At 39.5% G+C, this 13,805-nt stretch overlaps 1 protein-coding gene across 6 annotated transcripts in view; it reads left to right on the top strand.

Moving 5' to 3' along the window:
- The window catches only part of SHLD2 (shieldin complex subunit 2), an 85,119-nt gene extending 73,305 nt beyond the window's left edge, over window positions 1-11,814 (top strand). For 3 of the 6 annotated variants that reach the window (XM_045569025.1, XM_045569026.1, XM_045569023.1), the window contains 3 exons: window positions 3,575-3,803; window positions 8,637-8,752; window positions 11,460-11,814. In XM_045569025.1, coding sequence (XP_045424981.1) covers window positions 3,575-3,803; window positions 8,637-8,752; window positions 11,460-11,659 — 545 coding nt within the window. In that variant the 3' untranslated portion in view covers window positions 11,660-11,814. Of the gene's footprint in view, window positions 1-3,574; window positions 3,804-8,636; window positions 8,753-11,459 lie in introns of those variants that run through there. The other 3 variants (XM_045569027.1, XM_045569024.1, XM_045569028.1) reach the window with 2 other exon arrangements.
- The last annotated feature ends 1,991 nt before the right edge of the window (window positions 11,815-13,805 follow it).

Below are 13,805 nucleotides of genomic sequence, written 5' to 3'. Positions count from 1 at the left end.
AATGGAAGAGAGATGTAGAGCAGGGTGTGGAGGAAGGGCTGCAGAGCTTTCATGCCTTCTCTGGGCACACCACCCTCCCAGCACTTTGATATGTTCACCAGCCTGGATGCTCTCTAAACTCTGTTGTTTAGGGTTTTTATCAAGGCCTCATTACATAGGCATGATTAATTACATCATTGGCTATTGGTGATTGACTCAATCTCTAGCCTGTCTCCCTGGGCAGGTTGTGGGTAGGGCTGAAAGTTCCAACCCTCTAATCATGCCATGCGTTTGTCTTTCTGGCCCCCCACCCCAAGCTATCTATGGGCCCCCAAACACCAGTCATCTCGTTAACATAAAAAAGATACTCTTATGACTCCAGAGATTCCAAGAGTTTTAGGAACTGTGTGCCAGGAACCAGGGACAAAAAACCAAATATTTATTTTTTATTATATCACAAGATGGGAGCATGAATGTAGTCTCTTACTCCCTTGATCAAATACCAGATTAAAATTTTACTAATTGCATTAATTCATATATGTATGTATATATATTTTTCAAGATAAGAATATAGGTTAGCATTGTTACATCATAAAATTAAGCTAAGGGGAATGCAAGTAGAAAATAAAAACACCTCTCCAAAACCCCAACTTTTAATTGAATACAGAGATTTTAGTCTCAGAAGTCCATATATCTAGTTTTACTTTGAAACATTTATTAATACTAACAGTTAAATTAGTAATATTTCCCAGAGATAAGTACAGATGATAGAAAATTTATAAGTTTTTATACTGTAAATTTTTTTTTTTTTTTTTTTTTTTTTTTTGAGACAAAGTCTCGCTTTGTTGCCCAGGCTAGAGTGAGTGCCATGACGTCAGCCTAGCTCACAGCAACCTCAAACTCCTGGGCTTAAACGATCCTACTGCCTCAGCCTCCCGAGTAGCTGGGACTACAGGCATATGCCACCATGCCCGGCTAATTTTTTCTGTATATATTTTTAGTTGGCCAGATAATTTCTTTCTATTTTTAGTAGAGATGGGGGTCTCGCTCTTGCTCAGGCTGGTTTGGAACTCCTGACCTCGAGCGATCCACCCGCCTCGGCCTCCCAGAGTGCTAGGATTACAGGCGTGTGCCACCGCACCCGGCCTATACTGTAAAATTTTTATGCCACTTTAACCAATGGAGTTGCTTATGACCACTGAAGACTAGATTTATACCAACTAGTGAAATCTTGAGAATGTTGTGGCATCATATAGGTTCCTAAGCCAGTTTAATATTTACGTGCCCCTCCAGCCCCCTGCCTCTCAAAGTCCACAGGCACATAACGCTCGTCACCAGCAGAAGGAATGCCATGGGCATTAGAGGGGCTACCTCACTTCACACAGATGTTTAGTTTGGTGCATTGGAGAACTGTTGTCTACTGCTTATACAAAGCTGTTACCTGCTGGGATTGAAGTCCTAGAATTAAATTTAAAAATAAAGATAACATAATGGACAATGACAAAATAGGTGGTCATAGTGTTGATGCTTATTGGTTTCAAGGATATAACCCTACCGGCTTAGGAATGAGGCTGGGAATTGGGAGTGTTGTGGGAACTCCTGGAGGTGTATTACTCATTGGGAAACCAAGCTGAGACTTTGTGCTGTTACAGTCAGTCCTTAATAGGCTGTGTGCAGAGAGGCCTTTTTAAACATTTTCATTCTCTTTATGTTCAGTTATGAGGGCTGAATTCATAATTTCTATCATTGTTTGTGTATTTATAAGATAAAAATGAAAAGAGAACATGGAAATATTAATATAAGCAATTTTTTTCTAATGTGTTTCCTAGTTAAATAAAAGGAAGGAGAAAGGGAGATCAACATGGAAGAATTTTCTCGGAGGGTCTGCTTGCTTAGCAAAAGCAGAGGGGGATGAGGCTACGACTGACTCCTTGTAAAGAAATGAAGATGCTCACTCAGTATCTCACCCTACCATCAGCAGAATTTCAGTGCTTAGCAGGCTGTAAGCTCTTTGAAAGCAAAGTCTACATTCAGAATGACCTTTTAATTCTTTTAAGGAAGTGTATAAATTTACAGAATGATAGGATTATGTTAATATTCTTCTAAAATTCCTGATTTTCTTTTTCTGAGACAGAGTCTCACTATGTTGCCCAGACTGGCCTCAAACTCCAGGACTGAAGCAATCCTCTTGCCTTGGCCTCCTGAGTAGTGAGGATTATAGGAGCATGCCACCATGTCTGGCTTGAATTCTTTTATTAAACAGTTTTTTAGTGATTTAACATGTCTGGAAAGGTGTGATGTGGAATCTGCTGTAATTTGTTAGCTATGCCATCACAACCCATTCCTGCTAACTAGTATAGAGATATATGACATGACTGGAAAAAATGATGAAACCGTCTTTGGACACTGAAAGACAAAAGCAAATGGAAGAACTTAAGAACAGGAGAGTTACCACTGGACTCTGAAAGATAACCAGAAAAAAGACTAGGAGACCAGAGTGACACTCTTGACCTGGAGTGTTCTAACTTCTAAAAGGTTAAAAATGAACAAATTGGAAGGCTTAAAGAAGCCTTTAAACTGAAGATGGAGAGGAAGGGAGAATAGTGCTCAGATAATCTCATAGACCTCAGTAGTACACAGTAAGACAAAGATAAATTAGGAAAAAAGAATGTCTGGCAGATAGTAAATATTTAGTATTTGTTTACCAGGTGAATGAATGAGCCATTAGTAGTGAATGGGTATGTTTGAGGTTTCTGGTGATTCATCTGAGAAACATTTAATAAATGAGGACTTTCAGCCGGGTGCGGTGGCTCACGCCTGTAATCCTAGCACTCTGGGAGGCCGAGGTGGGAGGATCACTTGAGGTCAGGAGTTTGAGACCAGCTTGAGCAAGAGCGAGACCCCATTTCTACCAAAAATAGAAAAATAAGCCAGGTGTGGGGGTGCACACCTGTAGTCCCATCTACTTGGGAGGCTGAGGCAGGAGCCCAGGAATTTGAGGTTGCTGTGAGCTATGATCACACCACTGCACTCTAGCCTTGGGGACAGAGTGAGACTCTGTATCCAAAAAAAAAAAAAAAAGACTTTGAGTCCCCATGTGGCTATATAACCCACGCCCAGAGTATGGATGATGATGGGCAAGAAATTGGAGGAAAGAAGCTTAAAAAAGAGGATAAGTTATTGGTATATTTGACAAAGTGGAGAGTAGAAGAAAAACTCCCCTATTATTTGGCTTTTGACAATTAAAAAGACAGAAGACAGGGCAGGGAGAAAGGGCATGTTAGCTAGTTTCAACTATTTGAAGGGATTTGTTTTAAAAGGGGTATTAAATTTATTTTTCATGATTCCAGAGAATAGGGAAAACATCCACCTGTTCAATCAGATTAGCCAAGTAAGTCCTGAGTGAGTTGCAGGCAGATGCCTAGAGTAAATACTGAAGATGCAAGTGAGTGAGATTGCCTAGGAAAAGAGTTAAGGAGAGAAGACTTGGTGTATCCTTTGTCATCAGTGACTGTAAGTCAACCATATAATTAGCTGTGTTTGTAAAATTATAATTTTGGTTCAATAATTTATAATATTTGTTTGTCTTTTATAGCAGTGGTTCTAATTAAAGCCCGGATTTTAGAGCTGGCATTTCCTATTCCAGCAGCTCAGAAGATAGCTCTAAATGCTCACAGTTCTCTGAAGAGTATTTTCTCTTCCCTTCCCCACATCATATACACTGGCTGTGCAAAATGTGCACTGGAGCTAGAAACAGATGAGAACAGGATCTACAAACAATGCTTTAGCTGCTTGCCGTTTACTATGAAGAGAATATACTATAGGTAAGGCAACTAAGCAAGCCAATTTGATGGAAAACATTTATTGTTATAGGACTGGAAATGACTAAGAAATGAGATCTATCAACTCTTACTTTCTAACAGGAACTAACTAGAGTTAATCCAAGAGAATAAAATTTCCCCCCATGTGACACATAGCTATTTATGAAAGCAAAATTGCCCAGCAATCATAACAGGAACTTTTAAAAGCAGTAATTGGGAGATTTTATTGTCTTCAGACAGCTGTACTGAAGAAAATTTTTGCTTGATTTATACTTTAACCAAGATCTAAATGGCTCATAAATAACTCATTTCCCCACAATATCATATAATTAGAATTTAAGGGTTAAAAGTATATGATCTTTCCTCTGAGTTGTTGTAGAAGATAGTAAGATGTTTATCTTTTCTATACCTGTCTTCCCACCTTTACCTTAGAAATTAAAGATAGCAAATAAATGTTCTGTGGTAAAATCACTAAGCTGCTCAGTGAAAAGCACATTGTTTTCCAAATAATATTAATAAATGTTCAGTGTCATGGATAATCTTTTTATTTTTACCTTATAAATTATATGCCTTTACAAAATAGCACTCAGTGTTTTATGCTCTTTCTGATTATTTCTAAATACTGCAGTATCTAAAAACCAAATGCAGATCTATTCGGCATGTTATCATGCTATACTTCAAGAAAATTTACATAAACTGTATCTCCCTTTACAGATATTTATGTTTGTTAATAAATAAGTGAATCAACTTTCCTATTACTTTGAAAGTTGTTCTTGTGGAAAAGATTAAATTAAATGCATGGTATATAACAAATAATTAAAATTGATTTATCAATAGTTAAGACCCCTCAAAAGTATGTATAGGTGACATTTTATATCATTCCAAATGTTTCATTCAATGTAATTATTTATTAGACAAAAATGTTGCTCAGTAGTATCCCTTATGGAGAGGAGGGCCTTTGAGTCTTCAGTCTAAAAAAGGGCTGTTCAAGGGAAGGACTTCACAGTTCAATCTCACCTGATCATGGTGTAGCTAGTATGAGGTACGTGACATCTAGTTCTAAACTATACCACATTAAAGATGTAATGCTAACTTGTTGTCTTACTAGAATGTTGAATAGACTTGCTAAGGCAAGAGTTGTTTTTATTTATTTAAAAGCCTTTAAGTTGTTTTTAGGTTTAGAGTCTTGATTATTTGGTTTTCTTGAGAAGAACATATTGAAATTAAATAACAGATTCCCTTCAAATTATCAAGTATGTTATTTCTAAATCATCTACATAAATCAATCAGCAAACTGAGTAAGAGAAAGCTCTCATTGCTTATTTTTACAATCAAATATTTATTTAGATATCCACATATGTTTACCTGATATTTAGTACTGTGGGTGTTATACTGATTGATGTAAGTATGCTTCTTGTACTCACAAAGCTTGTAAGTCCATTTAAGAAGCACTTAAGGAACTCTTATATGGTGTAACAGCCCCAAACTGTGAGTGGATTGATCACATTTTACATTTATTGTTTGTAGCTGGTTTTCCAGTGGAAGCAACATTAGATATTGTATTGAAGTCTCATACCAGGCCACAAATGCTTATTAAATGAACATTTAATAAACAGATATTAATAAATAGCATAGTTACTGTTTTTAAAGCTATTATAGAACTTGAACACCATCTTTAACAATGTTTCTAAGGATATGTATTCAGAATTACATTTTTGGAACACAAGAAATACATTGTTTTTTTTTTTCTGTGTTAGAAGCAAAGAAACCAATAGGTCAAACCACTTGTTAAAGCTGCTGCGCAGACATTACTAGAGGGTGTCTTTGTCTCTCAGGAGATTTCAGTCAAGCTGGAGGCTGGGACTGCAGTCATCTGAAGGCTTGGCTGGGGTTAGAGGATCCATTTCCAGGGTGCTGCACACATATGGCTGACAGGTTGAGCTCCTCCACGCCTGGGTGTCTATGCAGGCTGCCTGAATGTTCTCCCAAAGTGGCAGCTCGTTTCCCCAGAGCAGGCAGGCCAAAAAGAGAGTGCCAGATGGAAGCCACCCTTTTTATGATACCGCCTCATAAGTCACATGGCGTCACTTCTGCCAAATTCTGTTCATTAGAAGTAAGTTTAGCTGTACAATGAGGGGTAGATTAGAATGAGGCTAGTGCAGAGAGAAGTTAAGAGGCTATTTCCTTATGTTTCAGGGAGAGATGGTGGTAGCTTGACTAGAGGGTAAGTGGGTGGGAATGGGAAGAAGTGGACAGGTTTGCGAGTAGTTGGACAATAGAATTGGCAAGATTTAGTGAATGAGTGGCAGGTAAAGGGAGGACATGGATATGTGACAGATTATGGATGATTGGATGAATAATAAGGTTATTTATTAAAACAAGTAACAGTGGGAAAAGTACTGATTCATAAGGGGTTTGAATTGCCGAGAGGCAAAAATGTGGAAAATAGTTAGATATACAGGAATGCCATTCAGAAAAGAAGTCTGGGCAGGGTTTACAAGAATGAGAGTTATTTGTGGTGACTGAACCCTTCATTCATTTCTGCCTCCTGTTTTGTTTTTCCTTCTAATCTTCAGTTATTACCTCTCCCAATGGATCATTCGTACCCTACTGTAAACACACTGCAGTATCTCTCATATTAAAAACACATAAAATCATCTGCTAATATTATAGATCCTTCTTGTCACCCATTTTTTCTGTGCTGTTTGTACCTAGCCAAACTTTGTTCAAGAGTTGTAAATACATTCTCTCTCTACATCTCCAAATTGGCTTCAGCATACTCGATTCTACTTCCACCATGCCTCAGAAATGGCTTTTGCCAAGGTTACCAACCATTTTGGTGTTTCCTAATCCATGGACACTTCTTTTCTTCCCCCTCTAATTTGCTCTGAGTTATTCAACATCTTAGACCACTTCCTCCTTCTGGAAACAGCCTCCTCACTTAGGTGCAGTGACAGTTCTCCTGGTTTTCCAACCTGCCTCTCAGGCTGTTCCTTCTCAGCCTCTTCTATCCTCCCTTAAAATATTGGGGTCAATCCTGAGTCCTCTTCTTTGTCCTTTCTCTTCATTTGTTCTTTCTGTGTATTCTGCCTGGGTGGTCCCAACTGTTTCCACACATTGGCGACTTGCACTTACATCTCACCCTGGTTTTGTCCTCCAAGCTCCAGCGTGAAAGAATCAGATTCCGTACTTGACAGTCCTACATGGATGTCCCACAGGCGTCTTGTGCTGAAGCATAGCCAGAGTGGACTCTTGTTTTTCCTCACCACTCTCAAATCTGGTTCTCCCATTTTTATACTTCTTGACAAATAGCACCACCAGCTACCCAATTATTTAAGCTAGAAACTTGGACATAATCCTTGAATTATTCCTTTTTCTAACCTCCCCTGTCTAATCTATAGGCAAGTCCTAAGAATTTTCATCCAGAACTATATTGCAGATTCATCCACTGTTTCCCATCTCCACTGCTGGCGTCTAGTCAAGTGTTTCTCAGCAGGGGCACTGTTGATATTTTATGCAGGGCAATTTCTCATTATGTACAGCATCCCACACATCGCAGGGGTTCCCTGCTTCCCTGCTTACCTTCCCCTCGCTGAACCCTCAGTTACTGGGAAGCCAAAATGGGAAGTTAGTACCTACTGGTCAGAATTACCTGGGCCTTGTCCAAGCCGCTGCTGCCTCCTGCTCAGCCCATCACAGTCATAGTCTCTTAGTTGGGCTCCTTCTGCCCTTGTCTCCTCCAGGCCATTCTCCACCCAGCTGACAGAGGGATCCTCCCTTGCTTAAAACCGTCAGTAGTCAGTCCCCTTTTACCTGTCACCTCTGTGGTCTCATCTGCTGCCACTCTCCCCTTGCTCCCTGGGCTCCAGCCGCCCAGCCTTCTTTCAGTTCTTCAGACGCTCTGATTTTTCTCCTTAGATTTTTTTTTTTTGTATATCCTTCCAAGAATTTATTATGCTTATACCAGCACATATATATCCCTTTCTTTAAAAGTACATAAGGCTGGGTGCAATGGCTCATACCTGTACTCCTAGCACTTTGGGAAGCCGAAGTGGGAGGATCACTGAGGTTAGAAGTTCAAGACCAGTCTGAGCAAGAGCGAGACCCCCGTCTCTACTAAAAATAGAAATGTTAGCCAGGTGTGGTAGCCTGCACTTGTAGTCCCAGTTACTCGGGAGGCTGAGGCAGAAGGATGGCTTGAGCCTAGGAATTTGAGGTTGCAGTATGCTATGATGACACCACTGCATTCTAGCCTGGGTGATAGAGCATGACCCTGTCTCAAAACACACAAAAAAAGAGTGCATAGAATAATTACTGTTCATATTGTTTGTTCCTTAGAGTCTCTCATGGTACTCCTTCCCTAATAACACCTACAAATGTTCTTCATTCTTTTTAACAGCCACATAGTATTGCAATGCAGGAAGTACTGAAAATTATTAATCCAGTTCCCTATTTACTGACATGCAAAACAGTTTATTTCTGATAGGAAAAAATCCATTGGGGAAAAATACTTGTAATTGTGAAATATGTGATTCTCATTTTAGATTTATAAAACTAATTTATACAACAGTTTAAAATAATATATTTTTCTTATATTGGTATCTGAAATGTAAAAGTGAATATGGAATAAATAAAATGTATTAATTTATCATTTCAAACTCTTGGGGACAAAACCCTTCACTCATTTCTAGGATGCCTCAGAACATCACAGAATTGTTTTTAGCAATTAAAATTAATCCTGCATAAAAACCTAGTGCTTTTGGAAATCATATTGCATATAAGCATTTTTCATTTGAAAATCTTTTGGAAGGTCATGTGTTGTTTACTCTTTTGCAGGCCAGCTTTAATGACCGTAGGTAATGGGGGACATAATGTTTGCATTCGTGTAGGATCAAAGCTGATAGAGAAGATTCTTCTCAACATCTCTCCGGACTTCCTCAACAGAGTGATAGGTAATATACTCATGCACCATCAAGAGGTTGTTTTTGGTGAAAGCATTCATTCAGGAGTGTAGACGGTATGTTGAAAGAGAAAGAACACTGTACTGTAAATTGAGGATTTTTCCATCCATATAAAAGCAGAAGGATAGTTTAGCTTTAGTGAGACATAAGACTATGTAAGTTAGAAGGTCAGACTTGCTCTACACCTGTCTTAGTACATGAATAGTGGGAGGTACCTAATCTCTTCTTAACCTGAATTTCCAATTGGTAAGCAAAAACACTAGGACCCTAGTTAGAGTTAAGTAAAGGAATGTGTGGCACTGTATATTTGAAGATAGTCTATTGTCAGTGGAATGGATTTGCAGGATCTTCAGCTGTGATGCTAGGGATAGTCAGTAGCTAAGAACGAAGCAAAGATAACCCTCTTGTTAGTTGTTCAGACTTTGCGCCTGTCCTCATTAGCCTCAGACTCTCTAAGCAGATGAGCTAATTTGGTTCTATTGATTGCTTTGTTTTTTAATAATGGGTTGCTTTTCTTGTTTTTTGGGTGTCTGGTAATTTTTGCTTGAATGATGAACATTGCATACAGAACAATACAGTTTAGGTAAACAGTATTTGTACCTGGAAAAGGGCTCGCCTCTTCCAGACCTTTACTAAGGGTGAGCCACGACCGGGAGAGAGTCAGCCTTGTGGGACAACGAGTTGGATTCAGGTTTTATTATTGCTGTGGTTGCGCTCAGGTCACCAAGGGTTTCAGATTTTTCTAGTATTATCTTGTTCTTATAGTGGGGAGTGGTTCCCCAGATATTCCTGCCCCATTATCAGCTTAGCACTTTACTCTGCACCTGCCACAGAGATAGCTTCTCTACATGTTCTTGCACTTCCCCAAGTTGTACAGGCTTCTGTTGGTTGTTATTTGGGGCATCCCAGCCTGGTGGGAAGGAGCAGGACTGATTCTCTTGATTCTGGTCCAGCCTCATTCTTATACAGGGTCTTGGGTGTGGCACTTTCTCGGTGGATGCCCTTCTACCATGGCAGCCAAATTCTCCTTGTGTCTTTGGTGGGTCTTGCGTTGTCCTGCCCTCCCAGAGCACTAGGGGGCCACTAATGGTCCTGAGCCAGGATGGTTTTCTGCCCCTCCAGGAATAGAGGATTTTTTCTTTTTCCTTTCTTGCATCTGCACTTCTACCCTGGGCAACAGGATTTGCTGCCCTTCCTCCAGCTGTTGAAGACTTTAGTTCTTTAGAGGGGAGGCCCAGGTGGTATTTTGTGCTTTTCCTCTTGGCAACTTCCCCTCTTCTCCAGGCCTTCACCATAGTTGGAAGCTTTCTCTGGTGTCTGGCCCTGCCTCCTGTCCCGTGAGCACCTGGTGGAGCCTGCAAGCATGCAAACCTGCCTTACATCCCTGGCACTGGCAGCTCATTGGCTTTTAGCAGTTCATTAAATATTTAAGCACATGCTGCTTTCCTGCTTGTTTGGTGGACCTGTCTTCTTCTCAAGTCCTGCCCCAAGTGAACCTGTGCTCTCTTCCGTCTCTTGGAGGCACCTGTCTTTCCTTACATTACAGTCTCGTTGGCTGTTGTACAGCCTTGGTTCTCTTATGCATTCAAGAAAATGATGATTTTGTAGTTTATTCAGCTTTTCCTAGTAACTGTCAGGGTGGGAGCCACACTTTTTCCAGCTTTCTACATCCTAATTAGAAGCCTCTATTCTTTGTTTTTCACTTTCTTTACTTCATTTTCATTCATTTGGCTATTTTCCTTCCTTTTCTTAATGTTCTTTATATATTTTCAGTCTTATCTCTTCATTTTTTACACAATGTTAATTAGTCTTTATTATTCAGAGAAGCATCATTCTCATTTCAAGTATACTCCTGTGCTTTGTCTATTCTTGAGACAGTTAAAGTTGTAACGTAGCACTGATTAGATTATAACCATAAGTGCAAATGTCATTGGTTATAAAGAGGTCGACAGACTATCCACGTTATCACTAATGTTGATTTACCAAAGTGTAAATACAGAATTTCAAAATTATTGTAGAGAATTCTCATACATCTACAAATATATCATTGACTCTCTGGGAGTCTGTAGCCCTAATCCAAGAAAGACTGGTGTATTGGTCAGCGAGCTAGAGTAGTGTGAGCATAGTCGATGGTGCTTGTCAGTCTGGTATTGAACAACCTGCTAAATAACTTGATTAGATGTCCTGAAAAATATGAGAGTAAGAATATGTGACAAATACAAAATAAAATGACATATATAGCTATATTTTTATTATCAAGACTTGATATTTATTAAATAACTAATTCAAAGTTTTTTTATATAAAAATATATATATAACTGTGATCAGAACTGTAGATTGGATAAGAGTGCTTTTCTGATATTAACGCACCCTTTTTGTTTCAGTCTTAACTCAGGAAAACATTAATCTCAGTTCTTTCCTGTATAGTTTTAAGAAGCTAGTAGCTGTGCCATGGCAGGATCCACTGTCTGTCTGAATGGTGTGTGATCCGGGCCTGCTTTTCCTGTCAAGCAGGAATCTCATGCCGTCACTCTAGAGTACCTTTAGCAACTTGTACCTAGAAAGAGAAAGTACAGAAAGAGAAATATAAAATGGGTTTGAGACTTGAGGAATCAAGGGAAACAATGATCTTCTGTGTGTGTTTCTGTCAAGCAGAAAGGGATACTGAGAGCTCTGTGTGTGTTTTCATCTTCCTCAGTTCCTTCCTCAGATGTCACCTATGGGATGGTTGCAGCAGACCTGGTGCATTCCTTGTTGGCAGTCAGCACGGAACCTTGGCTGTTGAAGATCCAGAGCCTGTTCATGTTAGATGAAAACAGCTACCCCTTACAACAAGACTTCTCTCTACTGGATTTTTACCCTGATGTAGTAAAGCACGGAGCCTATGCCCTTCTCTGAGGCCAGATGAAGAAATTGTAGGCATCTCAAGGAAGAAATATTGAAATGATTTGTCTTTTGAAATAAACGAATGACAGAGCTTTTGCTTTGGGTTTTTTAAATAAATATATTTTACAAAGAGAATTGTGTTACATATATAAATTAAGGCTTTTTTCCCCTGAGAAAATCCATTGAGGTTTTTGAAAAATTTGTTTTGTTTTTGTTTTTTGGTCTCTTCCTTTCTTTATTCAGGAGAAGCAATCTAACAGTAAAGGCAGTATGTGGCCGATTCCTTGGAATTTAAGGTTCACCCATCTGTTCACTGTGTTTGGTCCCTGCCACGTTCCAGGCATTATGCTTTGCACTGGGGATCCACACAAGACATTCCCTTAGAAATTGCCTTTGTGCTGTACTCATAAACCCTGAGTGCTTGTCCTCTTCCTATTTGGGGTGGGGAACCTGTGGCCTTGGGCCACACGTGGCCTTCTGGATCTTTGAGTACAGCCTTTTGACTGAGTCCAGATTTTACAGAGCAAATCCTTTTAATAAAGGGATTTGTTCTGTGAAGTTTGGATGTGATCGAGGGTCAGCACTTGGGGAGCTGGAAGACAATTTTTCCACAGATGGGAGTTAGGGGGTGGGGGACGGTGAGGGGGTGGGGAGGCACAGCTCAGGTGGCAGTGCCCGGCCATGTTTTCCTACCAAGCCACTGTTTGGTTCCGGGTGCGGCTGGGGGTCGGGGACCACAGTGTCAACCCATGGAATACAACCAAGGACTGTGAAGACGTTGGTGTGATCTGGTCTTTGTCTCGCTTGAAATGGTTTAAAGATTTCTTCCCAATAGGATGTGAAGAGACATCCATTCCAGGGAATTATGTTTTTTTTGGTTCATACAGGGACGATGTGTCCTCCACATCTTGAGGACAAAGCAGGGAAGGGCACACTTAAGAGAACAGCTTTCTTGGTGGGCTTATACTGATTGGGCAGATTTTCTATCAGAATTGCGAATTTCCTCCTAGTGTGAGTGTAGTTGAAAGAGCAAGGATTAGAAGACATCAACTCCAGGTCCAAGTTTCGTCACCCATTAGATGAATTATCTAGGAGAATCAACTATTTTGTTTGAATTTCAGTCTCTCTAGATACAAAATGGGGGCAATTCTTTTTCTACCCACCGTACTAGTTGGTAGACAAAACCTTAGCAACCATTTGCTTTAATTTCTTCATCTTCCCCATGAAGAAATTCATCAATTAAAGCCTTGTTCTTACCCTTTTTTCTCTCACACATCCCTCTGAGGAATTGTTGAAAGCCATGGACCCTTCCCCACAGAAAAGTGTATTTGTGTGTGTGTGTGTGTACACTCCCACACATGCATTTTTGCATAATATTTTTGAAAGAATCAGAAAACTCCTGAGGTTCATTCTTAGGGAAGCCAAGTTAAAAAAACAACAACAACTCTGAATCAAAGAAAATAATTTCAATGAACCAAAAGAATTAAAAAAAAATACAGTAAAATGAATCTGTTCATTATGTCATGAATTTAGTTATTTTCAGGCAATATTATTAATCTATTAACACTGAGCCTACTCCAAACTTACAGTTAAGTATTGCTCCACATCTCCCCATTAGTGACTACCATTTTATATGAGTTTCTTCTATTAATGTAATAATGACAGAACACCTCGGCCTCCCAGAGTGCTAGAATTACAGGCGTGAGCCACTGCGCTCGGCCGACCATGCCTTTTTTAAAAGAAAATACCTGTTGTTTCTCAAGACAATATAGAATGAAACAAAAAGTAGCCATCTTTGTTTTTTATTTTAAATGTACATTTGTATCTTGATGGGCTTCCAAATGATGCAACACAGGTCCTGAATCAGAGAACAATTAGAATAAAGTGTTCATCTTTCCTGGCAGTATAATGCTGGCTGCTGTTTTAATGCCAACGTGGGGAGATTGCAGTACCTCGCTTACTGGGTAGGTCTGTATTATCAAGAAAGTATAAGTCAAGAAATTGAAGCGTGGCTACCAGAATTCCTTGATTATTTCACTAAATCCCAAGGTAGAATCTTTCCTGTACTATTAGGATACAAATAAATTCTTTTGCTATATTATTTAAGAATATTTGTGAATAGGCATAATTAAACACAATGTTAAGAAACTGTAAACTC

The sequence above is a fragment of the Lemur catta genome, chromosome 14 (genome assembly GCF_020740605.2).
Source record: "Lemur catta isolate mLemCat1 chromosome 14, mLemCat1.pri, whole genome shotgun sequence".
NCBI classification, from domain to species: Eukaryota; Metazoa; Chordata; class Mammalia; order Primates; family Lemuridae; genus Lemur; species Lemur catta.
The sequence above is the reverse complement of the archived record's forward strand: the minus strand, read 5'-3'. Positions and strand labels throughout refer to the sequence as shown.